The sequence below is a fragment of the Canis aureus genome, chromosome 28 (genome assembly GCF_053574225.1).
Source record: "Canis aureus isolate CA01 chromosome 28, VMU_Caureus_v.1.0, whole genome shotgun sequence".
Taxonomy (NCBI): Eukaryota; Metazoa; Chordata; class Mammalia; order Carnivora; family Canidae; genus Canis; species Canis aureus.
In genome coordinates this window covers 37,495,500-37,523,091 of record NC_135638.1, presented here as the reverse complement: position 1 = coordinate 37,523,091, position 27,592 = coordinate 37,495,500, and the positions used below count along the sequence as shown (strand labels likewise).

General features: G+C 40.1%; 1 protein-coding gene and 1 non-coding gene across 2 annotated transcripts; one reads left to right on the top strand and one right to left on the bottom strand.

Annotated features, from left to right (window-relative positions):
- Positions 1-5,727: 5,727 nt before the first annotated feature.
- Positions 5,728-25,621, bottom strand: ALKAL1 (ALK and LTK ligand 1). The gene is made up of 5 exons (XM_077876153.1): positions 25,456-25,621; positions 12,128-12,181; positions 10,072-10,152; positions 8,901-8,981; positions 5,728-6,289 (listed from the first exon to the last, which is right to left on the bottom strand). The coding sequence occupies exons 1-4, from the start codon at positions 25,619-25,621 to the stop codon at positions 8,917-8,919; spliced, it is 366 nt and encodes a 121-aa protein (XP_077732279.1). The 3' UTR covers positions 5,728-6,289; positions 8,901-8,916.
- On the top strand, positions 16,017-16,120 carry LOC144300701 (U6 spliceosomal RNA). Its single transcript, XR_013367505.1, has one exon. It is a non-coding gene; the product is annotated as a U6 spliceosomal RNA (small nuclear RNA).
- Positions 25,622-27,592: the final 1,971 nt, after the last annotated feature.

The window sequence follows — 27,592 nt, the reverse complement described above, 5'->3', positions numbered from 1 at the left end:
GAATCCGTTTGGGTTTTTGGTCTAGACAGCCATTTGGAGCAAAAAATTTTTTTTTTTTTTTTTTTTTTGGAGCAAATTATACTATCTGCTTTGCTCAAAGGAAATGGCGAGGTTTCAGAGGTGCTTCACTGATCCACTTTTGCATATTATTTTCCACATAAATTGCAAAGAATAACACGAGATGGTTCAAAAGCAAGTCCATTTCCCAGTTTTTAGCAGATAATTACGGAACACAAAGGTTTTGTAACAAGAATCAACTAACTATAACTATGTTTATTAGAGCTGTTTTTTCCTATGCTGTCTAGGGGAAATGACTTGTGTTAGTCCTGGGATCATGCGCGGAGGGCAAGCCTAGGACCAGCCTCTAGTCAGAAGTTCAGGGCAATATTTTAGCGACCAGATGATGAACGCCTAAAACCATAATCGTGGGTACAATGCATAGTATGGGTCAGGTGTATTTCACTCACTGATGTGGCAATATGTTGTGCTCAGTGTGTTCTGATGTTTTGCTACACTTCAATATTAGCTGATGTGTTTCTCAAGAGGTGCTTACTGTTTTTATCCCAAGTTCCTACATCAGTAGTAACTTATCCATTCAAAAAGTTACCCAGGGGCGCATGGGTGGCTCAATTGTTTAAGCATCTGCCTTGTGCACAGGTCATGATCCCAGAGGGCTGGGGTGGAGTCCCACCCACATCGGGCTCCCTGCTCAGCGGGGAATCTGCCTCTCCTTCTCCCTCTGCCGCTCCCCCTGCTTATGGTCTCTCTCTGCGTGTCAAATAAATGAATAGCCTGATAATAAATATTTAAAAAACAAAAAGTTATCCAAAACATTCATATGACAAGCATTTTATTTATTCAAATGCCTACTAAGAGCCTTAATTTGTTCTCTTTTGTTCCAGAACCCATCACCTTCCACCTCCTACAAAGCCTGCTTTACTGATTTGTGTATTTCTCAATATTTCAATGGGACCAAACCTCCCATATCTTACCCAGAACTCCTTGGGCCTTGCATTCCCCTCCAACTATGCCTTCTTTCTCATCTTGGACAGGTGCTTTGAGCTTTTTGAACAATAATCTACATTTCAGGGCCTCCACTTCCTTTCTCCCATTATGCCACAACCCACTACCCTAAAATCTTCTCAAATTTACTGAAGTTGCTATCACCAGTGACATCTCCATTCCCCAAAGGCTGTTCCTTAGGGCCTGTTTGAGGCCTTTTGCATCTCACGCTATAATTTGCTCTCAGAGGCTTCAGTTAAATCAGTGATTCTTAACTTAGCAGGGTGTCATGGACCTTTCTACAATTTAATGGAAGTCATGGATACTTTCCTGAGAAAAATGAAGCATGGATAACATAAAATATACATACAAATTATATGTACATATACCTCCGTGTGTGTATTCCATGCACTTTCAGAAGAGATTCACAGATCATCTGGTAGCATACCACTGGCCTGAGGATAAGAACTCATCTGAATTCTGATGACGTCTTCACAATCGCCTCTATGCTATGCCAACCTGGATGCCCCACATGCCTTCAATGGCTGCTTGTCCCCATATAGTTTCACTCCCTCCGCCAAGCCTTTTTCTGCCCTTCTGTGTTTCTATACTTGTATTGACACCAAATAGCACATAAATATCAAAGACAGACTTTCCTCAAGCTTGGAGCCTGAGTTGAAGTTCTAACGTGTGGAAGGTCACTTTACAAAAAGTGGATCTTGCCTTAGAACAGAACTTTCACTTGGTAGTGAGGGATGTTCTAGCATTCTGCAACCTACTCATCGTGATGAGGATGCTCAAGAAGTTTTTTAAACATTATTTGTTTTCCTTTTTGTTTTGTAATATAACTGAAAAAAACCTGCCTGGACACACCCTTATTCAGATGAGGGATTAATCCCCCATTGTTGAAAATTACTCTCCCAGTTTGTATGGGCTTTGCCTCCCAGCTACAACTACTCATCGGAGTTGGTATTGGTCATTGTAACTGCCGCTGCTCCACAACCCACAAGTATGAAGACATAGCTGCTCCACTAAATGGAGAAGGAAAATTGCAAGGATGATATCACCTGGTACTAATTAACTGACCACTCACTCAAATGTACTTTTAATACCAAGCTCCTGAGATGTGCAGGAGGGAATATTTTGTTGGCCAGATGAAGACAAGTGGAGAGAATCATTTCTATATCTCAGATTGTTCTTCTTCTCTCTCCTCCCCTCCATCCACCTTCCTGCCCATTATTGGCACAGGCTGAAGAAACTAAAGACTGTCATCTTTGTCAAAGATCAAGAGGTATATCAGGGTACTTTGAGAGATGTGGACATATGGTTTGTCTTGCCCAGGCAAGCATGGGTCCCAGGAGAAATTTCTAGAAACAGGGTATTAGGGAATTGCCAGGGCAAAGCCAAGGTAAAATGCAGAAACTCATCACTAAATCTTTATTGGGACCAGATAGAAGAGGGAGCCAAGATTCTTCAGAGAGGATAAAAGGAAATCAAATTGAAAACAACCCCCAAGTCCAAATGTTCATAAGACGTCAAAAAAATGGCAGCTCATGAGCCATACGGGGCGCAAAATTTTTTATTTGGCTGGCACGGTGTATTAGCATTTTTCGAATTAAATGCCAACATTTAGAAGTTGAGATATTTAATGTCAAAGTCCAGATTCCAGTGTTCCTAGAAAACTCAAAGGAGGCTGAATTCTAACATGGCATCAGTGCCAAAATCCATTGCTGCTGTTGGGTTGTGAACACCAGCCACTGTCCCTGAGCCCAGTTGAATCATTTGCATTAGTCACCTGGACCTATAGGGATTTGATTCACCATGCACAAGGTTAAATGGCTCTCCCCGTTTTACTACCATGTTCATGCCTCTGAGTTGGATAAACTGAAGCAGTTACAAAGGGGAAATGAGGTGGAAAATCTGTCATGTGGGTTTTGTCTCAGTGTCTTTCTGTGAAACACAAAACATGAGTTTACTGCATAACTAGACAACCTTTCAATAGTGTTTCATAAATCGTTGTTTGCTTTTTATTATAAATTTAAAATATATTCTTTAATCTCACTCATTAGACTTTATTCTTTATTATGTAAAACACCTACTATGAGCCAGTCACTCTTCTAGGCTCTAAAAATACTTCAGAAGATAGGTGCTCCTCTTTTAGACCTTGTGCATTGTGGAGAGATAGGTAAGAGACAAATAACATAATCACAGAGTGATAAATGATGTGAAACAAATTAAGCAAGATAATGTGGGGAAGGGCTACTTCAAACAAGCCTGGATTTTCTAATTTTTAACATGCAGAAAAGTGATGAGACACATATACCTACACCACCCTACCTTCGCCCCAAAAATCACACACGCTTCCTATCTTCTAGATGCTCTCAAGGACTAGTTTTAGTAAATGGATCTTGCCTTTCAAAACAAAGGTTGTACTGGCACACCTGGGTGGCTCAGTGGATTAAGTGTCCAACTCTTGATTTTGGCTCATGTCATGATCTCAGGGGTCAGGAGACTGAACCCTGTATGGGGCTCCATGCTGAGTGTGAAGCTTGCTTAAGATTCTCTCTCTCGGGATCCCTGGGTGGTGCAGCGGTTTGGCGCCTGCCTTTGGCCCAGGGCACGATCCTGGAGACCTGGGATCGAATCCCACGTCGGGCTCCCAGTGCATGGAGCCTGCTTCTCCCTCTGCCTATGTCTCTGCCTCTCTCTCTCTCTCTCTCTCTGTGTGTGTGTGACTATCATAAATAAATAAAAATTAAAAAAAAAATTTAAAAAAAAAAAAGATTCTCTCTCTCTCTCTCTGCCCCTCTGCCTAACCCTGGCTCATGCTATAAATAAATAAATAAATAAATAAATAAATAAATAAATAAATAAATATTTAGAAAAGAAACAAAGCAAAGGATGAAAAATAGAAAGTGAATTGGAAGGTCAAGTAATTATGCAGGTAGTTCAGAGATTCACTGGGCTGCCTGCTGAAGCCCTTAGGTGACTATATGAAGAGCAGCCAACTTAATTGATCTAGCTCTCAGTATTCTGAAGTAAACATTGTTAACCTCCTGTCTTGCTGCTTAGACAATGATATTATTCTGTGATGTGTGGATGTTACTTTGTTACTAAGTAACCATGAATATTCGACCCTATTAATCTTTCAATCACTTATTTCCCCATGTGAGAAAATTTTCTCTATGGAGACAAATTAAGGGTCTCTTTATTCATTACTCTCTCAAGCTCTCCCTGTTGAGTATAATATAAAGAAAATGAGTATCAAGCAATAAAATAAACAGCTTTTTAACTGGAGATATTTTTAATCAATCCCTGTAGGCTTTAAATATATATACATTTTACATATGCCATATATATGGCATAGAATACATTTCTGAGGCACAGCAGTCATCTATGGGAACGCTTAAAATCTAATTTCACAGAACTCCATCTGAAACCATGTATTTTATTGAAACCATACTAATCATGAAGCTCTTTAGGCTATTTTCTTGATTTCAGCCAAATATGTCTCATCATTAAGTTCTTACTTGTGATTATTCAATCGCCTCTTCACTTTTATAAAAATAGTGCACCAGCTCTTAAATGGTTATGAGCAAAAACTACTTCATTTTTCTAAATGTTGTAAATATCATAATTACTATGTTAAGTGCAATGAACTAAAAATATGGTATTCCCATTCTTTATTACATAGCATTATCACAAAATTCTGTTCTGCCCCTCCCATGATGTTTTTTAAACATAATTATTTGTCTTTGCCCATAGGCAAAATAAATAAAAATAAAAATTGAAAATCTAGTTTCACAGTATTCCTGAAACCAAAGGGCATTTTTGAGTTTGTTTTGCTGATGGATAAAGGAGTATGTATGCTTATATACAAAGACAGGATACACCAGCTATGGGAGAGACCAAAGGTACTGCAAAAGAAAAGCGCTGGCTAGTGCAGACACACTGCATCTGTGACACCAACACAAACAGTGGAAACGAGCAGCGCAAAGTCCATTACTGTACTGACAATGCCCTGCTTTGTCTACTTTATAAGGATGAGGATTGGGTGCCTGGATGGCTCAGTCAGTTAAGTGGCTGCCTTCAGCTCAAGTCATGATCCTGGGTCCTGGGATCAAGCCTGACATAGGGCTTTTCTCTCTCAATAGAGAGTCTGCTTGTCCCGCTCCCTTTCCCTCTGCCTCTGCCCTTTCTCCCCCAATCACACTCATGTTCTCTCTCTCTCAAATAAATAAAATCTTTAAAAATGGCAATAAAAAATAAAAGGATGGGGGTTTTCTAATATTTTATTGTAGGGTTCTCATTTTTTCATTGTTGTTTTTACATGAAACTATTCTAATGTATCAGAATATGTTGTTAAATTGTAAACAGGGAGCATCTGGCCAACTTAGTGGGTGGAGCATGTAACTCTTGATCACAGGGTTGTGAGTCAAGCCTTACACTGGGTGCAGAGATTACTTTTTTAAAAAGTTCTAAACAGAGCATCCAGGCAACCCCTATATTCTCCTATCTCCATGATACATTTCTCTCCTCTTTTTATTTAAGACAGCACTACCATATGCTCAAACTTCAAAAAGATAGGAATTTTCTCAGGAGACTAGTTACCTATCTAGGAAATGCATATTTATATATAAATATACATATATAGTAATCATATCTCAATAGTAAACCTCTGCTACAAATATATTCAATTCAAAAATTCAAAAAAAACAACACAGATTTTTCAAATTTCAGTTTTAATAAAATTTATATTTCAAATTAGTGCAATTAAAGACAAATTCTGAATAAGTGTATTTAAATATTATTAAAAAGCATTATAAAAGTGGACTTCATACATGATTATTCAACAAACATATTACTTAAATCATATACCAAAAATCATTTCTTACTGGCACTGTCAGATATAATTTACATAATTAAATATTTAATCCATACCTATATGGAACATTAATCAAGTAAGAAAATAATATATATCTAGCAAAAATAAAAGGATGGCATACTTTTTAATATTCTATATACACTGTGTGATTTAAACTTTGTTTTTTAGAATTTTCAAAATTATCTATACACAAAGATAAATCAAGAAAGACTGCACTGAAAAAAAAAAAAAAAAGAAAGACTGCACTGTACGGTAGGACAAAACTAATCAGTTATTTTTGAAAAGTCTCTTATTTTACTCATTTTAATACACCATAAAATCAGATGTTTCATCTCTTCGTACAGCTAATATGATTCCAGGCACTTTTTTTCGTCAAATCAGATTTATATTCTTAAGAAATGTCTGTCAGGGAAAGAAGAAAAATGTCATTTATAATCTGGTTTCTAATGTACTCAAAAATATGCATAGTTTTAATATAGTTGCATTTTATTTTATTTTGCTTAAAGAACCTGTGGGCTCAATTTGTAACTAATCCTGAGAATACAGGCTAATGTTTGTGTGAAGGGGAAGAAGAGTCAGTCAGTACTTTTAGATACTTTATATTCATTCATTTGGGGAATATAAATAATAGTGAAAGAGAATAGAAGGGAAGGGAAAAGAAATGGGTAGGAAATATCAGAAAGGGAGACAGAACATAAAGACTCCTAACTCTGGGAAACGAACTAGAGGTGGTGGAAGGGGAGGAGGGCGGGGGGGTTGGGGTTACTGGGTGACGGGCACTGAGGGGCGGCACTTGACGGGATGAGCACTGGGTGTTATTCTGTATGTTGGCAAATTGAATACCAATAAAAAATAAATTTATTATTAAAAAATAATAAAAAATTTAAAAAATAAATAAAAATTTTTAAAAAGATATTATTTATTCATGAAAGACAGAGAAAGGCAGAGACATAGACAGGGGAAAAGCGGGCTCCTTGCGGGGAGCTCGATGTGGGACTCAATCCCAGGACTTGGGATCATGAACCGAGCTGAAGGCAGACACTCAACCACTGAGCCACCCAAGAGTCCCAGTTTTATGATACCTAAATAAACCAAAATATGAATTTGACATCACCTCACTTACATATATATTCACAAAATTTATTAATCTGTAATACTCTGTTTCTAATACTTTGTTGAATAAATTATTAGAAACAGATACTCCTATAAAGAAAATCACTAAATCTCTAACTCTGAAATTCCCAAGGAGAATATTTATCAGCTCTGTCTGCCATGAATCTAGTCCCAGGAGAAACAAGTACAGTACTTGTTTTTTGAGAATTTTTGTAGTTATTATGTTGTTTTTGGACTTTATGTAAGTTTACTCATTCACATAAAATATAGTAAGACAAAGAAAGATAAATGTGCCTTGACTTAGATCATTTCAATAGCCTAATGAATTTTCTTTTATTTATTCATTTTTTGTATTATTTAAGTTTTGAGATATATTGAGAGTTATTAATTTAAGTATCTTGCCACTGAACACTAAAATGATCTAGCTCATTTTCTTAATCTAAAAAAAGAGAATTTGTGGGGGAACCTGGGTGGTGCAGTTGGTTAAGCATTCAACTCTTGGTTTCGGCTCAGGTCATGATCTCAGGGTCATAAGATCGAGCCCCAAATTGGGCTCCATGCTCAGTGCAGAATCTACTTCAAACTCTCTTTCCCTCTCCCTCTGCCCCTCCCTGCTGCACTCTCTCTCTCTCTAAAACAAATAAATTTTTCTTAAAAAGAGAAAGAGATTTTTTTTAAAGTTTGCAACTATAAATATGCAGAATTAAGAGTGCCAATTATTACCATTAATTTATCATTGCTTTTTTAAATAAGAATAAAAATAGTAACAACAGGGACATCTGGGTGGCTCGGTGTTTGAGCATCTACCTTTGCCTCAGGTTGTGATCCCAGGGTCCTAGGATCAAGTCCCACAACGGGCTCCCCACAGACAGCCACTTCTCCCTCTGCCTATGTCTCTGCCTCTCTGTCTCTCATGAAAAAATAAAATATTTAAAAAAAAAATTTTTAAATAGTAACAAGAAGTCAGAATTGTCTTAGTAATTAATTGGCACAATGAACCTGAAAGACAAGTAAATCCCCATGCAGTTACTTGGTGCAGATTAATTTATACAGGCCAAATCGAGATAGTCACAGATACTTCTATATTATACGTATTCTGTGACTTCCATTTCTACTCTCACAAGCTATGAAAGTTTCTTCAAAGGGACTTGTCCGTGGTGCTGAAACACTGACCCAAAAATGTGTTAGCTTTGTTCTGCCCTGGGAAAGAATTACAGGTAGAAAAATCTCTGAAGGAAAAAAAAACAAAGGAATATCTTTCAGTCACTTGTATTGAATCTATTTCTGTAAATAAATATTATAATTTTCATTGCATTTATTTAGGTTATCCAAATACTTTATTGTCCTAGGGCTCCTAGGATAATGTAGCCAGAATGAAAATTCTGACTTACCATTTCACTCTGGTAAAGTATATACTAGAGCAGATGATGATTACATGTTCATTATATTTTGATCCCTTGCTTTTTCTTTTACTCTTACAATACTTTCTTTTTTGTTATATATCTTGCATAAACCAAAATTTTAGAAACCAGTGCTACTGGTTTTGACCAGTTAAAAAAAAGGTAGAGCTTAATTAGTTTTGTTCATCTAATGTCTATCTGCATGAGGTTTCTGCACAATAATAATATAACGTAAAAACTGAAATACTTTTGAAAATCACTCAGGACTGATAAGGCTTCCCAAAAGCTGCTTATCTTAATTTAATCACTGTTGAGGGCATTTTTAATTAACTCAATAAAGGAGTCTACGCATTTAGACCAAGCTTTAACACTAAGTATAAAATCCACAGGTTAAATTCTTTAGGTGTTGCTAAAATCAGCTACCTGGATTTTTTAAATGGTTCAAAATTTCTTAAGAAAGCCTATTAAACAGAATAAGAAAAAAATCAATAAATACATACTCATAGGGCAAGTCTTCTAGGTCTGTGAGCACAGGGGACTCACTGCTAATCTTGTTAGCAATCTAGCACATCTCTTGTAATCTAGAAAAAAAACATTTAAAGGAAAATTGGTAATGAATTCAGATGATTAAAATTCTGTATTTCTAAGAATGTGGGGAAAACCATGCTACTATTGTCACTAATTACTAACAAGAGCTAAAATTTAATAAGCACCGAACACAATAAATGCTCAACCTGGGCTTTCTTATTAATTATCATAACACAAGGAGGGAGATGTTACTGTTCTCTCAGTTTAAAGACAGAGATGAAAAACCGGCATCCAAATGTCAAGAATCTCATAACTAATGAGTAGCCTGAGTTCAAAGAGTGAGCTTTCTCCCCTATGCTGTGCTACCACTTAGTCAGCTTGCTTTGATTCCAGTATGATTAATATCCCCTCATCAGTGAACACAAGCAGTTTTAGAAAAACTTACAACAATTCTGACTCAACATCTTGAGTAAAATTAAACATGCTTCAAGATGACCAACCTAGTTAAAAAGAATCAAAATGCTTAAATCATTTCCCTTAAAAGGGAAGTTTAGGTTTAGAAAGGACTTTTAAAACAACCAGCTGAATTATTACCACACATGATCCCAATTCGGGCAGTTTCAATGATAGTATTTAAATATTACGTTTGATATTAATATTAACTTCAGAAACCTAAATGTCCAAAATAATTTTTTAGGGCAACCTTTAAAACACTATGCTACCATTATTCAGAACAATTTATCACTCATTGTAAAAATGATACAGCATGAAACTATTTACTTTAAAATAACTTAAGAGGAAATTCTGACTTATATACTTCATAGTCATCTTATTTTTTTTTTCATTTATGCCAAGGAATTTGAAAAATGATAAAAGGTTTAAATCCTGACAAACATTTCGATCCTAGAGGAAATCTGGCTATTCTCAGATTTGAATATAGTTCCAATTACAACGCAGTTCCATCCCTTGCACTGTCAACAGCACACACAAGCCTTCATTTGAGTACCGTCAGTGTTATAAATAGCATCTCATACGATGTTTAGTCTATTCCCAGCCACAGACAGTTGAAGTTTAAAATTATGTGCATTTATTATTGTTGGATAAAGATTTTTTTTTAAAGAAAAGACTATCCAAACTACTTACAAGCTGGTGTTGAGCAATCCCTGGTATTGTGATAGAGTCGATGGAAATGTTTGCTACATTCAGCTGAAAATGTGACTGGTCCTGGTAGACAGAGAAAGAATGATTATGATAAACATAGGCATGTTTTCCAAACAAATTTGCTAGCACTTTATGGATGGAAATAATACAACTGCAACTTAACATCCTTCCATGCCCTTAAAAGAACTTATCTGAGAGCACTTCTTACCCCAGCTCTGTGGGAGGTAATAAATTGTAATCTGTGAAAAATCATCTGAATTCATTACCAATTATCAACATTTCACATAATGGAAACTTCAGTTTCTGAAGAACTCTTCAGAATAATTAAGAGGGAAAAGCTCTACACAGAAAAAAAAATCTGTACAAAGCAAATCAAGTAGGTGTGAAGAATAAAAAATAAATATCCTTCATTCACACTTCTGTTCCTCAGTTTTTTGTGTAATAGGAATTAATGATTACATACTTTCCATTTTCTAATTATAGTAATTTGTGTCTTATTAGTGTCAAACTGTTGTAAAGTGAGCAGGGCCTTGAGACTTCCCTTATTTATTGCCACAAGTCCCAGAGAGTCCCCACCAAAACTCATCCCCACTTTCAGTCTGATGTTTTGGAAATGGTAGAAGGGCCCACAGTGCTGTGAACAGAGTGGCTAGAAACACTCAACACTTGGAAATTAGGTGTAAGGATACACCTGCTGGGGCTTAAGTGGGTTTGGCTTCATGCTCACAACCATCATTCTGAAGTTAATTAGCAAATATGGCCACTGGCTTTGGTTAAGTGAGAAAACCGTATCTTTCCCAAACTACAGGCCTGAGATGTAAAACAATGAAAGTGAGCTGGGATGATTAGGAAAAGCCAGGCAACAGCAATGGTGAAGGTGAGGGTGCTTGGTTCAAAATAATTTAGTGATTTGCTAGAACTTGAGGCACAGGGTGATTTCCAATGACTCACAAAGTTGATATGAAGAACGAAAGAGTGTCATGAGAGAGTCTTTCATCTGTGCTTCAGATATGGCATATGGGCGCACCGGGGTGGTACAGTCAGTTAAGTGTCAGACTCTCGACTCTCAGGTCGAGATCTCAGGATCATGAGATTGAGCCCCCTGTCAGGCTCTGAGCTCAGTGTGGAGTATGCTTAAGACTTTTTCTCTCTCTTCTTCTGCACCTCTCCAAACCCCCCACCCCCAGGCTTCACCTTGTGCTCTCTCTCTATATATATATATCTCTGTCTCTCAAATAAATAAATAAATCTTAAAAAAAAAAAAGAGGGATCCCTGGGTGGCTCAGTGGTTTAGCGCCTCCCTTCCGCCTAGGGCATGATCCTGGAGTCCCAGGATTGAGTCCCACATCGAGCTCCCTGAATGTAGACTGCTTCTCCCTCTGCCTGTGTCTCTGCCTCGATCTCTCTCTCTTTCTCTCTCTGTGTCTCTCATGAATAAGTAAATAAAATCTTAAAAAAAAAAAAAGCATATGAAAGTCTGTCTTTCCCCCATTCAAAAAACTTCTATTGTCCCCACTGGCTGGAGAGCACAGTCTAAATTCCCTAGAATTTATACCACTTAGGATTCTTTACAATATGACTCAACCTACCTTTTCAGCTATACTTTTTGCCCAGTGGCCACACACACCTCTTACCTAAACTTACCCCACAGTACAGCCACACCATCTACCTGTCCTGCCCCTAGACTACCAAGTTCTCAAAGAATTCCTTCTGACCAGAATGCTTCTCTCATCCAGGAAAATACTATTCACCACTTAGAGCTCAACTTAAATATCGTGTCCACAATAAGCCTTTTTTGGTAGTTTTTGGTAAAATTATTCACTTTCTGTGCATCCCTATAACTATATTTACACTTCTATCATTTACCAAAATCTGGTTTATATTACTGTTAATACAAGTTGATGGCATTTGTCCACTTTCCTAACTGGACTGTTGAGCTTCTTACAGATATTTATCTTCATATCCCTAATGCCTATCACAGTAATTTGCATAAAAATCTTTTTTATTTAATGGAATCATGGATAAATTTTGTGCTTACCTGTGAAATGCTTTATGAATTTGTCTTTTAAATTCAAATCTCTTGGGAATGTTTCTGAAAAGAAAAAAAGCTTTAAAATTTCTTGGATGCATTTCCACCATTAAAAATATCCTTATAAATAGGTTATAATGACAACCACCCAGCACATGAACTGATGGCAGCTGATTCTAAATCAGTATCTCTAGCCCTGACCATTCCCTGGGGCTCCAGACCTCCCCCAGAGCTACCTGCTTGCTCTACTACTCTATTAAGGAAACTTGCAGACTTCTAAAAAGTTCATAGCCAGAACTGATGATCTGCTATGCCAGACCTATTTCTCCCTCATGTTCCCTGGTCTCATACATGGCATTACTCTTTACCCTTTGCTCAAGCTGGATATCAAGAAGGTATGCCTGACTTTCCTCTTTCCCTCTCTACTGTACACAACCCATCACTTCGTTTTACATATGCCACCTCCAGAAATTACCCAAGGCCCATGCACTTCGTTTCCTCTCATTAACACAAGACTAGTCCCAAGCCATCATACTTTTGTGACTGTGCCTAGGCAGCATCCTCCTGACAGGTCTTCTACTTCCTCCAACCCACTCTCCCCACAATAGCCAGAATAAATGAAGTGAAATGTTCTCCAGCTCACGATGCTGTCCCACTTAAAGGGCTTTGCATTTTAAATAAGTGGAAATTAAAAATTGAACTACATCTCACTCTTCACTTTGTAGTCACTATAAATATACCATCCAGAAAACATTGTTTTAATTTAAAAAAAACAATTTGGGAGTATATGCAATCCTTTTAGTGGAAAAGAAAACTGAAATAAAATTTTGAACCTAATGTTCATTGGCAGTTATAGATTTAAACTTGCAATGTCCTTATCATAGATGTACTACTGCGCATGTCAGACATCATATGAGTCTAATGGGGCTGTGAAAGTTTTTCACTTCCCTATAAAAGAGTCTGAATGCCCACACTGATTTGTGTAACCTTGCTGAGACAGGCAGTGTAGAATGAAGACATGGGAATTCTAACAGCCCTGTACATCCTACAGTTAATGAGGAGTGTGAGAGCCCTTCATTGCATACAGAGCTGCTTGCTCCTGGCAGCCCAGTGTGAGTCCAGAGCAGCACAGTCAAGGTGATAGGAATGCAGCTGGAATGGAGCTCCCTTCTCACTCTCAATAAACATCTGCACTTACAAACTATCCATACTAATTCAGAAAAACAAAGCAACAGTGAAGATCTAAGTATTTCTTTATATGAATATTTTGGTGTTCTAATTAATTATATTCCAGCCTGAACTTGGTTTCTGTGAAAGCAAGCATAGTAAATTGGCTCCTGTGATATCAATACTCCACAGTTTATCTAGCAATGTAGTTCATCTGGTCCTTTCTGAAAGCTGAGTCAGTTGAGTGCAGTTGGAATTCTATGGCTAAAGCGTGTTCAAAGACTATAAATAATTCCAGTTCCAAAAGCATTTTCAGCTATGATTTTAATCTGTAGACCTGGCACAATGATGACACTCAGGATGGTAGCCCTCTTCTACACCCTCATAGCATACTTCCTAATTTCTATAAAGGCAATTGTCACATTCTGATTGGCATGATACTGTCTGGACACATGTCTGTCTCCACCGCAATACTGTGGGCTTCTTGGTGAAAGAGACAATGTTTTGTTCATCTGTTATCACCTGCAGGGTTGTACAACACTGCTTTGTGAATGCAGCATCTGGCAAATGTCTAAGAAATTAAAAGCCGAGAGAATGATTCCTCAAGTAGGTTGTTACCTTCAAATGGAAACAATCAATGCCTTGCTTGAGCTGAGTATTGGACACCAAGAAAACCATACTTTTAATACACTTGAATTTTCATTTCAAAGTACAAACACAATATAGGAACATAAAGCAGGTTGACCTAAATGAAACAGAAAACTGATATTTAAGTTGACACGTAAGTGAATAGCAAGAGATATCTAGGTAATAGGATATAGGAAGGGCACCCTAGGCCAAAAAGTCTCTGCAGAGGAAAAGATTACGTGTGTTCAAATATTTGACAAATGTCCAGGATGGCTAAGAGAGAAAGAAGGTGAGGAAGAGAGAAGTCAGCTAAATCAGCAGACACAGATGGCCTTATAGTCCTTTTTAAAAGATTTTTTAATTAATTGATTAGTTTACTTATTTATTTATTTAGTTATTTATTTATTTGAAAGAGAGAAGGCACAAGCAGATGGAGTAGCAGGTAGAGGGAGAGAGAAGCAGACTTCCCGCTTAGCAGGGAGCCTGACTGGGGCTGGATCCCAGGATCCCAGGATCATGACCTGAGCTGAAGGCAGATGCTTAACTGACTGAGCCACCCAGGTGCCCCCTTACTGTCCTTTATAAGCTTTGTCCTTAATTCTACGAGTGATGAGAAGTCAAACTTTTAGGCAAGAGAATGACCCAGTCAAGATGCATTTTTAAAAGATCATAATGCCGAGTATGGAGAAACAAGAATAGATGCAAAGAAATAAGTCAAAAGGTTTAAAGATAAGTTATTGTATTTCTATTGAATAGTACTAGCCTCAGGAGTCAAATCCTGCCCTATGTCTTGTTTTTGCAAGTAAGGTTTTATTGATACACAGCCATGCTCATTTGTTCACATGTGGTTTATGCCTGCTTTCGTGCTATAATATAAAGTTGAGTGGTTGTTGCAGAGATCAGAGAGCCCAAAAAGCCAAATTTTTACTATCTGGCCCTTTATAGAAAAAGTTTGCCAATGTCTGCTCTGTAGCACACTGCAATTTGTATTTAAAACTGTAATGGTGACTGTCACCATAACATGCAGAAAAGCACCAAGAAGTAGGATTCCGGGGGTAGGAGAGAAGAGGTACTTTTTGATGCATACTCATTATTAATTTTAATTTTGAACATAAATCTGTACTAATTTTTCAATAAAAAACTAGCTGATTGAAACTGAATTTGTATTTAGTGTTAAATGCACCTGTGATAGTCTTTAATCAACAAAATATTAAGTGAGCAATCGAATATGAGAGAACTACTCCCAAACAAGATTAGATGGTTGATCTCTGATGGAAAATAATCTTAAAAAGCAATCTCCACTATAGAAATGTAAGTCACATATTTAATTTCAAATATTTTAGTAGCCACATTTTAAAAAGTAAAAAGGAATAGGTAAAATTTACTTAACAGGGGTGCTTGAGTGTCTCAGTTGGTTAAGCATCTCTACCTTTTGCTCAGGTCATGATCCCAGGATCCTGGGATTGAGTACCACCCTGAGCAGGGAGCCTGCTTCTCCCTCTCTGCCCCTCCCCCTGCTCCTGCTTTGTCTCTCTCTCTCTCAAATAAGTAAATAAAAATCTTTTTTAAAATGTACCTAATATTTTGCTTGACCCAATATAACCTAAATGTTATCATTTCAACACATATTCCATACTCTAAAATTATTAATAAGACATTTTACATTTTATACTAAGTTTTCAAAATCTGAAATGTATTTAACAATTACAGCACATCTCAACTTGGACTAGCCACATAGTGAGTGCTTGATAGCCACATGTACCAAATGGCTACCATACTGGACAGCACAAGCCTCAAACACATACTTCATTCCTCTAGCATCTAACTACAAGGTATAAAAAATTACATACACAAATGGATTAAAAACAAAAGGATCTCTTAGTAATACATGACAAGAATCCCAAAAACTTCTATCTCATTCATCTAATTGTGAAAATTTCTAGGTTTTATTTAACCAAAACAGTTGACAACGGCCACCATCATCAATTTTAAGTGTACAAGAATATTTTTATGAAGAAATAGACTTGCATATACATATATGTATATAAATGCTGACAGGCTTATTTCTTGTTCCTATTTCTCTGGTTCAAAATGAGCAAAGATTGTGCCCACCTCTGAAGCATGTATACTAAAATTGGAACAATACAGAGATTAGCAAGGCCCCTGTGCAAGGATGACATGCAAATTCATGAAGCATTTTATATTTTGAGTCAATAAGAGAAAGACAAATAGCATATGATTTCACTCATATGTGGAATTTAAGAAACAAAGTAAATGAGCAAAGGGGGAAAAGAGAGAAAGGCAAACCAAGAAACAGACTTTTAACTATAGAGAACAGTTACCAAAGGTGTGGGGGATGGGAGATGGGTGAAACAGGTGATGGCATTAAGGAGGGCACCTGCTCTGATGAGTACTGTGTGATGTATGGAAGTGTTGAATCACTATATTGTATATCTGAAGCTAATATTACACTGTATATTAACTAACTGGAATTTAAATTAAAATTTTTCTAAATGAGCAGAGATTATGAGGAATAAAAAGTTGTAACACAGAACAACTAGAAAACAAAATAATAGGAAATGCTTAGTGTTCATTTCTACCTCCATATAATTTTTAATATCTTATCATAAAGATATTTGCTCTTACTTGATTGATTCTTTACAAAGCCATGTTAATTGATCATCTGTACTGTATTAGATATTGAAGGGCATTCCTTCATTTTATGCATTTTTCAGGTACCTAAATTGAAATTTTTAGTATATAGTTTCTTGAGTTATCACTTCCTTTAGATAGAAATGGCACAACTATTCTCTTTCTCAATATATAAAAGCAGTTCCACTTTCAAAAATAAAAACCAGATTTATTACACCAGTGTTGAGAAAATTGCTCATGGGAAATATCAGTATTTGAAAAACACTGAAATTTATTAAATATTTGAGAGAAAAAAGCTAATGATAAACATACTCAAGCAAGCAATATCTTTAAAAAATACCTGTAGGATTTTTAAATACATTGTCATAAGGTATGTACTTTCTTCTGTCCTTGTATAATTACATGGCATCTGTACTTACATATATTTGTATATATGCTAATATATGTTTTTACATCATGCCTCTTTTATTAGAATTTAAGATTTTTAAATAAGGAGATTAAATCTCTTTATATGTAACTTTTGAGGGGCCTAATGCTATTTCAGCTGCGAATTATACTCAGGATAATGAAGTAAACTCAAACTAATTGCTTGGGTTTTTTTTTTTTTTTTTTTCAAAATTTTTGCTTTTCAAAAGTATGTTCCCTAGATGAGCAGCATCAGCTCCCAAGAGGGCACCCTTATAGCTCTTAGTGGCTGCTGACTTTATAACTCAGTTCTATGGATCTTTGGGAATCTTGTAGGGAATACAGAATTCCAGGCCCAATGCTATAAAATCACTTTAACAAGAACTCACAGGAGGTCAAGTGTGAAAGCAATCATCTAAATCTTCCAAGCAAGGTACAGAACTTCTGCATACCCAGTACTGAAGTACCTGTTGATCAATAAGCTATAACATTATTACTTCTAATGTGTATTTGTAGTTTGTGATTATTAGAAGACAAGACACAGAATTCTTTTTTGGTAAAAAAGTGTCATCAGAATTCTTTCTAGTTGGTCGTGTCAGTGTTGCTTTGCATTTTTATCACTTCTTTACTTTCTAGCACTACCAGATGTTGCAGGCTCATCTTGAATCATTCTTTGCTTCAATCTTGGTCTCAGCCATTTCTCCACAGAGTCTATTCCCTTTATTAGAGAACGGTATTAGAAACCGAAATCTGGGTAATAGGTGCACTTGTTGCTACTGGGGTACAGTTGCTTCAAGGCTCTCTCATCTGACAGAGCAAGGACATATATGTGTGATATATATGGGTGACCTGATTTTTAATACACCTTGTGTTTAAATTATTTCTAAAATTGTGATATGGTACTTGATAGAATATATTTTTAGAATGCGCAGTTAACTGTAATATTTCACCAATGATTCTACAAAGGACACAAATTATTTAAAATTATCTGAGTTAGAAAATACAGCCATATTGAATCACACTCTGTACCCAAATGTGTGCTCTAACTTCTCCTAACCTGACAGTCACTCTCCTTCTCAACCAAAGTAAAACGCTGTGCCAAGCCACACACTTTCAAAGATGTCTCAGTTTCTTCCTTTATACATTGAGGTATACTAAATAATTTCTAAAGCAGCTTCCCAAATCCTAAATTATAAGTTATAAAATATTATGAAATATTATATATATTATTTATATATAATATAAAATATTATGACAAAATTCTAATGTGATGTCGTGTGTCACCTAAGGACAAAATATCAAATGAGTCCAGAAAACTGTAAAAAGTACAAAATGTCAGTAGATTGGTGCAAGCAGTAAACAGGATCCAGATCCTGTTGGGTCTGTTGCTACTATGCTCTTGTTGGGTTAGGTAGTTAGAAGCTTGTCAACAGACTGAACCACTGGAAAACCCCACAGTGCTGTTAATCCAATAGTCAATTCATGCCACCTGAGAAACATAGCCTTTTTACTGAGACCAGAAGTAGTAAGGCAGATGCATGGTTGAGATGCGGGAAGGTCAAGTTTGAAATTCCTGCAGTGGAGATATTCAGTAAAGAGTGGATGTATGCATTTAAAGGATACAGAAGGGCCACACAGAAGCAATAGTTGGAACTATAAAGGTGCATGGGATCACACAAGGGAACATTTTGTGTGCAAAAAATTCATGACTGGGAACCGAACCCTGAGATGCACCTTACAAGAAAGCCAAAAGACAGGTGGTCAGGGAGAGAAAGAAGAGTGGTCAGAGAAAGAAGAGTAAAGCAGGAATAATTGTGGAAACATAAGATAGGGAGGAGTCAACAGCAGCAAAGCATCCAAGGGTCCAGCAGATGCACAGTAGAAAGGAACAGAGACTGAAGGGTGAGCCAACACCCAGGCAAAGCTGGAGAAGAAGGTGAAATCATGCCTTTCTAGTTTCTGTGTTTCTGATGCTTTGATATCTAAGGCCTTGCTGGCCCTGGAGAGATGGCCCCTCCCAGAACTAGCCAATTTCTAGAGACAGGAAGTCTGCAAGCCCACCTTTCATTTGCACACCAACCAATCCAGAGCCCACACCCCCACCGACCTCCCTCATCCAACTCTCATACTCCAGGCAATATTCTCCTGCCTTAATCATCCAGAGCCAGGAACCAGACAATTGCAGAGCATCCTACACCCCAGAGCCCACTGAAATTATTTAAACTAGCCGATCCTAAACCCACTTTCCTTGCCTTTCCTGAAGAAACCACTGATAAAGGCTCTTGCTCCTTCTCCTCACTCACTCTGCTTCCGACCAAACCTGTGCTTTCCTGTGTGGCCCTGGAGGCATGCTGTGCCTCCTGTTTCTAGGAAACTGTAAGTAAAACTTCTTCCTTCACAACAATAATTTCCACATTTTGCCATGCCTGATCAAAACAAATCCCAGTACATCTTAAAACATGAGTGGTGGTAGATACAGGCATACCTTGGAGATGTTACAGGTTCAGTTTCAGACCACCATAATAAAGTGAACCAAATGAGTTTTTAGCTTCCCAGTATATAGAAAAGTTATGTTCATACTATACTGCAGTCTATTAAGTGTTCAATAGCACTATGTCTAAAAAAACAATGTACATATCTTAATTAAAAAATACTCTGGGGCAGCCCGGGTGGCTCAGCAGTTTGGCGCCGACTTCGGCCCAGGGCCTGATCCTGGAGACCTGGGATGAAGTCCCACGTCCGGCTCCCTGCATGGAGCCTGCTTCTCCCTCTGCCTGTGTCTCTGCCTGTGTCTCTGCCTCTCTCTCTCTCTCTCTGTCTCTCGTGAATAAATAAATAAAATCTTAAAAAAAAGAATACTCTATTGCCATCATCTGAGCTTTCAGCCAGCTGTAGTCTTTTTGCTGGTGGAGGGTCTTGCCTACATGTTGATGGCTGCTAACTGATCAGGTGGCGGCTGCTAAAGGTTGAGGGGACTGTGGCAATTTCTTAAAATACACTAAGACAACCATGAAATTGCTACTTCAACTGATTCTTCCTTTCATGAATGCTTTCTCTGTGGCATGTGATGCTGTTTGATAGTATTTTAGCCACATAGAACTTCTTTCAAAATTGGATTCAATCTTGTCAAACCCTGATGATCAACTAAGTTTATGTAATATTCTAAATCCTTTGTTGTCATTTCAACCATATTCAGAGCATCTTCACCAGTAGATTCCATCTCAAGAAACCACCTCCTTTGCTCATCCATAGGAACTAACTCCTCACCTGTAAAAGTTTTATCATGAGATTGCAATAATCCAGTCACATCTTCAGATTCACTTCTAATTCTCTTGCTATTTCTACCTCATCTGCAGTTTACTCCCTCCACTGAAGTCTTGAGCCCCTTAAGGTCATCCATATTGGTCAGAATCAACTTCTTCCAAACTCCTGCTCATGTTGATATTTTTACTTCTTCTCATGAATCATTAGTGTTCTTTTTTTTGATATTTATTTATTTATTATTTATGGTAGACAGAGAGAGAGAGAGAGAGGCAGAGACATAGGAGGAGGGAGAAGCAGGCTCCAGGAGCCCGACACGGGACTCGATCCCGTGACTCCAGGATCGTGCCCTGGGCCAAAGGCAGGCACCAAACCACTGAGCCACCCAGGGATCCCCTCATTAGTGTTCTTAATGGCATCTGGAAAGTTGATCCTTTCCAGAGGATTTCAAATTTACTTTGCCCAGATCCATCAGACAAATCACTAACTGGCAGCTGTAACTTTGTGAAATGCCTTTCTTAAATAACAGGGCTTAAAAGTCAAAATTACTGCTCGATCCATGGGCTACAGAATGGATGTTGTGTTAGCAGGCATACTAACAACATGAATCTCACTGTACAGCTCTGTCAGAGCTTAGGGACACTGCCAATGAGCAGTACCATTTTGAAAGGAATCTTTTTTTTTTTTTCTGAGTAGTAGGTAGATCTCAACAATGGGCTTAAAATATTCAGTAAGCCATATTAACAGATGTGCAGTCATCCAGGCATTGTTCCATTTCTAAAGCATAGCATAATTCTTAAAGGCCCTAGGATTTTTGGAATGGTAAATAAGCATTGACTTCAACTTAGAGTCACCAGCTGCATGAGCCTCTTAACAAGACAGTCAACCTGTCCTTTGAAGCTTTATGCCAGGCATTGACCTTTCTCTACCTATGGAAGTCCCAGATGGCATCTTCTTCCAAAAGAAGAGTACACTGAAAAATCTGTTTAGTGTAGCACATTCATTAATGATCTGAGCTAGATCTTCTGAATAACTTGCTGTAGCTTCTACATCAGCACTTGCTGCCTCACTTTGCACTTTTATGTTATGCAGACAGCTTCTTTCTTTAAACCTCATGAACCACCTCTACTAGCTTCAGACTCTTCTGCAGCTTCCTCATCTGTCTCATCTTTCACAGAACTGAAGAGAGACAAGGCCCTGCTCTGGGTTAGGCTTTGGCTTAAGGCGATGTTGTGGCTGGTGTGGTCTTCTATCCAGATCATTAAAACTTTCTCCATATAAGCAGTAAAGCTGTTTCGCTTTCTTATCCCTCATGTGCTCACCATTGGAATGGCACTTTTACTTTCCTTCAAGAACTTCCTTTACATTCACATCTTGGCTAACTGATGCAACAGGACTAACTTCTGGCTTCTCTCAGCTTCTGACACATCTTCCTCACTAAGCTTAATCATTTCTAACTTTCAATTTAAAGTGACAGACCCGTGACTCTTCCTTTTGCTTGAACACTTACAAACCATTGTAGGGTTATGAACTGACCTAATTTTGTGTCAAGGAAGAGGAAGGCCAGAGGAGGGGGACTGGCAGTCTGATAAGTGGCCTCTCCCCAGTGCTCTGCCCTTAAATCAACTTTGTTTCTGTGCACTTTACTGTGTCCCCCAGATGCTAAGGTAGAGCTGGGCTGCGTGCAGTGGCCAAAACAATGTTTTCCAAAGTGGACTCCTTCAAAACCAGTTCTGTGAGCCGCAAATAAATGCTAGATTTTTAAAAAAGAGAGAAAGAGAGAAAAAAGAAAGAGAGGAAGAGAGAAAGTAAAAGAGAAAAAGAAAGAGAAGGGTGGGGAGAGAACATTTGGCTAACACTGGTTTACATAAAGCTCCCTATACCACAGGTCTTCATAGTTCTTGTATAGTGCTTCCCTAAAAAGGGACCTAATGGCCATGCTCCCAAGGCTGGCAGACCAAGGAAGGCTTTTTCTTTTCTCTTTTCTTTTCTTTTTTTTTTTCTTTTTTTTTTTTTTTTTAGCAAATTATCATTCAAACACGCTGGAAAATGAGCCATGGTGCCGTAGGTACATGTGGGGATGAGGAAGTGGACATAGTACTACAGAAAGAGAAGTGTGGCCAGGGTTGTGAAGGCCAGTCAGGAATTGTCTCTGTCTCAAAGAAACGTTCCAGAGGATTCTGATATACCACTTTTTTCCTCCCCCTTTCCTCAATTAAAAGTCTCTGGGGATTCTAAAAACTTAATGTACACAAGAATCTTCCAAGAGCTTTTTGATGTACAGATACAGGCTATACTTAGAGATTTAGGATATCTGGGGTAAATGCAATAATTACATTGAAAACTTGCCTCCCAGTTGATTCTGAGGTATATGGCCTCATTCTAGGAACCACTGCTCTAGAAGGTATTAAGAGCAGCGGATGTCATGTTGTCTAAACTTGGTCATAAATGCTAGGAAATGAGCTCATGACTCAGAAACGGCACAGATTAAATCATAAAATCTAATCAGACTTTGAGGGAAAATAAATCAATTACTTTTAAAGTTGACATCCTACAAATAGACAAAAATTACTACTTAGAAATATACTCTGAATGGGCAGAAATTTGTTCATGTGAGTTCGTTCTGGCTCCTCATAAGGAGTGCTCTGGTGATCAGACTTGCCAAGTATACATAGCAAAATATCACACATCACCTTTTCATCTTGACTTCTCCCCATATTACTGTTTTTCAGTAAAACAAACAGCTTCCAGTAACTCTGCAAATAAAATATTTTAAAAGACACATCTGAAGAAAAGAAAAAGACCCACCTGTCCTTCCTTCATGGTGACGCGCAAAAATAGGGAAAAATTATTTTTATTATTCATGTGGAAGAAATTTTATTCACCGGGTAGGACTGGCTTAGTGGGCAGAGGTAATAGTAACAGACTGAAATGGAGGGGATTTAGGTTGTAACACGTAAAATTCCACTATTATGCAAATCCAAGTTCCATCCTTTGTGTAGGGATGGTTGCAAAGCAAATTTAGGATTTGGTATTTTTGAACTTAGAAATAATTACAAAGATTGCACAAAGGAACAGGGCCTAGGAGGACAGACAGAATTTGGAGAGATGAGAGAAGCACATTCCTGGAGGCTTCAAAGTAGCAGAGGCAAAGAATCAGCTGGCATCTGTAGGAAACAGCCTGAATCTGTGTGGCTGGCACAGGGGCACCTCCTTTGGTGCCCTGTGTGAACCACAGAAGGCAGGTGGGGCAGGCCACAAGAGGACTGGAATATCCGCCTCCAAGAGAAGTTAGGACTTTCTTAGAAAACCAAGAAACACCCCCACAAATCTGTGACTGGGCAGAAAAGTTCTGTTAAGTGAAACAGGTCTGAAATAATGTGTTAACATCAACGTTTCTATGGGTTGGGACTTTCTCCACCCTTTTTTCATTCCAAAGTTACATTTCTTTCTCTGAGACGTTAAAATCAAAACCAAATGGAGACTAGCTCTGAAAATTCTCTGAGCAGACAAAACCAGTTTTGTCATACAAACAAAGCTCAATTTAGCTTATTTTGCAAGGCTAACTTGACCTGGGTCATTTCTTGCGTATGCCTCTAAAAATCATAAGCAAAACTTAAACTGTTTCCCAATGTTGATATTAGGTAACTATCAACCAAGTCCTAGACATTTAATTCTAATACTATGCTCAATCACTGTGAAGAATAAATGGTCACTGATTTCTCACTATACAGGCTGCTTTGCAACAATATACCCTGGGCCTCTACCATGTTTTGGTTTGAGTGTGCCTGATGCACAAACTCTCTTTTCGGTGCATGCACGATAAACTTCAACCAATTGCAATTTTGGTCATTCACTAGTTTTACTCTGGCTATTTCTGAACTATTGCCAGGGATAAATCTTTGGGCTCACAATAATTTCAAGTCCACATATATGAAAGGGTGTGGCACTATCACCTCATCATTGCTGTAGTCACCCCCACCCCGTCCCGTGTCCCCTCCCTGGAGGCTCTGGGCTAGCCCTGGAAAGCTCTGCTCCAGTCCTAGGCACGGGTTGCTCAACAAGCCTCCTCAGCTTCTGAGGCTCTCGCCATCACCTTCCTCTGCTTCACACCTGCCCCTGCCTTCCCCTGCACAGGTAAACCTGTGCACCATCCTTCCCTCCCTCCACACCCAGAATGTGTCCAAAGAGAGGGCAGATGGCTGGCTGCCTGCTCCTGTGGGTGGCCTCTGCATGATGACTGGCATGTGACAGGCACTCAGTGAAACTCTGTGGAGGAAATAACTATAGATTTATATCATAACCTTTACGAACAAAAAATTATACCAAGTATTCACTCTTTGCATTCTCAAAAACGTGAAAAGTATGAGGCAAAAGACTTAGGAGGTGACAGCAAGGCAGAGCCTGCTGGGCCTCCTCAGGCAGCCCCGGCTGGGCTGGTCCCTGTAGCAAGCAGATGGCCTGGAAGAGGGTCACTTCTGCATGGCCCAGTCTCTGAACACAGACACGCGTCGGCAGCTTCTCTAATCCTTGCCCTGGGTGCCCGGCGCTGCTGCACCCCACCCCTCACTGTGCCCTGGGGCCTTCACATTTACGAATCACACTGGACTTCCCGACCTTAGGATGTCTCATGACCTCTACATTGGCTATTTTCCCCCTCGTTTTTCCATCTAAGAAGCCAGGGACCGGAGTGCCCAAAGCAGATTTGGAGCCTGGCGGTGGGCGGGTCCGAGTTCACAGCAGCCACCTTGGCCTGTTCCGAATCGCGCCTTCCTCAACCTTCCAAAGTGGGCTTGAAGGTGGAGTCAAAGGAGCATCGCTGAGCTCCTTCGGGGAGAGTGTGTGAGTGTGAGTGTGAGTGTGTGTGCGCGCGTGTGTGTCCGGGCAGGCTCTTACTGAATTCTCAAGACGAGGCCAGACCCGGGACCAGGCGCCCGTGGGTGCAGCTCGGTGCCCTCGGCCGGGGCGGCTGCGCAGGAACCCGGGGTTCGTTGGCCCCGGCAGCCGCCTGAAGGGCCTCGGTCCCCGGAAGGGCCACTGCGCGCCGGTTCCTCGGCGACGGGGTTTTGCCGCTTACGTCTCGGGGCGCCCGACGGAATCAACTCATCACCTCTTGTCCTCGAGAACGGATCTCCGCAGAGGCTCTGGGTCTGCTCTGCTCTGCTCGAGCCCGGGTTCCTGAAGCCCCGATCGGGGCAGCGGCCGCAGGGAGGGGGGCTCCTTACCGGTGCTCCGGGAGGCGCTGGGAGCCGGGCCGGGCCGGGCCGCCGGCAGGACAAGCCACGGCTTGGGCTCGCGGTCCGTGGCCCGGGCTGCGCTGCCTCCGCGGGGCGTCCCCGGGGCCCCCGGCAGGGCCAAAGCCAGCGCGAGCAGGAGCGGCGCCGGCCGCATGGTGCGCGCGGGGGCCGCGGAGGTGCCCCGGGGCGGGTCCGGCTGCGGGAGCGCCGGGACGGGGCCGCCGAGGCTGGTGCCTGCGCGCCTCGGGGTCTCCGGGCGGGGGCGGGCGGGGGCGGGCGGGGGCGGAGCGGCGCTGAGGCCGCGGGCTTGGCCCCCTGGGCCCGGGACAGGGGCCTTGGCTCCGCCCGCGAGGGTCGCCAGGACCCGCCACGTCCAGGTCGGGACGGGAGAAGCCCGAGCCGGGGGCCGGGGGCCGGGGGCCGGCGGTGGTGCGCGGAGACCGCGGTGCCGGGGCGGAAAGGTGCGGAGCTCGCGTCTGGGCCGGAGCGCGGGGCCGCCTCGAGGTGCCGCCGCGGGACCCGACCTGCCGGGAGGAGGCCCCGCCCCCGCGCCCAGCCCGGCCCGGCCCCTCGGGCGGGGGCGGAGCCGCGGACCCCACGCCGCCGCCCCCGCGCCCCGGCCGCCCCCGCGCCCCTGGAGAGCCCCCGCCCGAGGGCGTCAGGTCCACCCGCGCGCCCAACACCGACCGCAGAGGGCGAGACTTGTTTTTCTTTTGGGGCAAAGAACTCCCGAGTGTTTTGTCGATGCTAGCAGAAGAGAAACGAGATTAAGTCCACCTGATTAAAATAAAGGGGGCATCGCTGGCTCAAATCGTGCTGTGTCGGTTACTGCGATTTCATTTATTTCGCCAGCCCGATCTATTACTGTACATGGAGTGTACTGAGAAACGTTTTAATTGCTCGCTAATCAATGCTCATTATCCTCTGGGATGCAACGTGATAAATAGCGGAAAGAGAGGACTCTGGAAGAAATAACCACCCGAGGCACTGTCCAACGTTAAATTATCTTAGAAAAGATCTTGTGAGTCACAAACCCTGAAAAATAATCCCAACGCGTTCAAATGATTTGTCTAGACTTGGCATTTCCAGCCTTTCCCGGGGAATTGGAGAAACACAGCAAGCTTTTCAAGAGCCCTGCAAAAATCATGCCGAATGAGACTTTATAGAGAAAGTCGTTACACTGGTGAAGACGAACCTCTTCCAACCTCTTTACTATTAAACGTAAGAATCTGGTTATTTCTGAAGCAAGCACCATGGCCATGAGAATGGCTTCCAGGAGTGGAGACACAGAAGAAGTGCTAAAGAAATAACAATGAGAAATGAACTTGAAACCAACTATCTGTTGGAGGGGGGGGACCCTAGAAGCTAGATTATTTCCCTTTCTATACACTAAAACTAGAGGAAGTAATCGTTCTGATAAACTTTTCAGCGCCTGACAGCTTGAGTTCTACTTTTTGTTCAGTCATTAGCCATGTGATTTTGAGCAAACTATTTAGCCTCTATTTTCTCTCCGACAAAATGAAGAGACGGAATTTCCCTCATTCTCAGGCTGCATGTAGCATAGGAAAGAAGCATTTTGGTGTGTGTCTGTGAAGAATGCAGATTCTGATACTCCAAGGGATTGTGATTCCACCTACAAGGTACCCAATGAATCTGCCTTTTAAAGAACTCTGGGTAGTTTTGAATTGAAATTGGCCTTTGAAAGCCACTTTTATTCACTCAACAAAAATTATCTGTAGCAAACCAGAGTCCGGGCACAGTGCGAACACTGAAGCTACCAGAGTGGGAATAGATAAGACCCTTGTCTTGCTAAGCATCTAGCTTCAGGGATCTGGTTCCCCAACGTAATGGCTTCATCATAAATAACCAGGTTGTGTATAGTTAAATTACTATTTGGTTTTTTCTTCTTTGTTATGTTTATTGTTTATCCTTGACTACTTCTTTTTACTATCCCAAATAAACGCTGTTTGCCCTACCTCTTGCTAGTTAGTTCTAAAACACCTTTAAGTGTTCATGTAGATGCAATCTCAGTAATGTTTGCTAACTTATTTTTTCATAGACTGTTAAGAACAGTTTCAAGTTCACAGCAAAAGATATAAGAGAAGAAGATACACAGTCGTTCCAT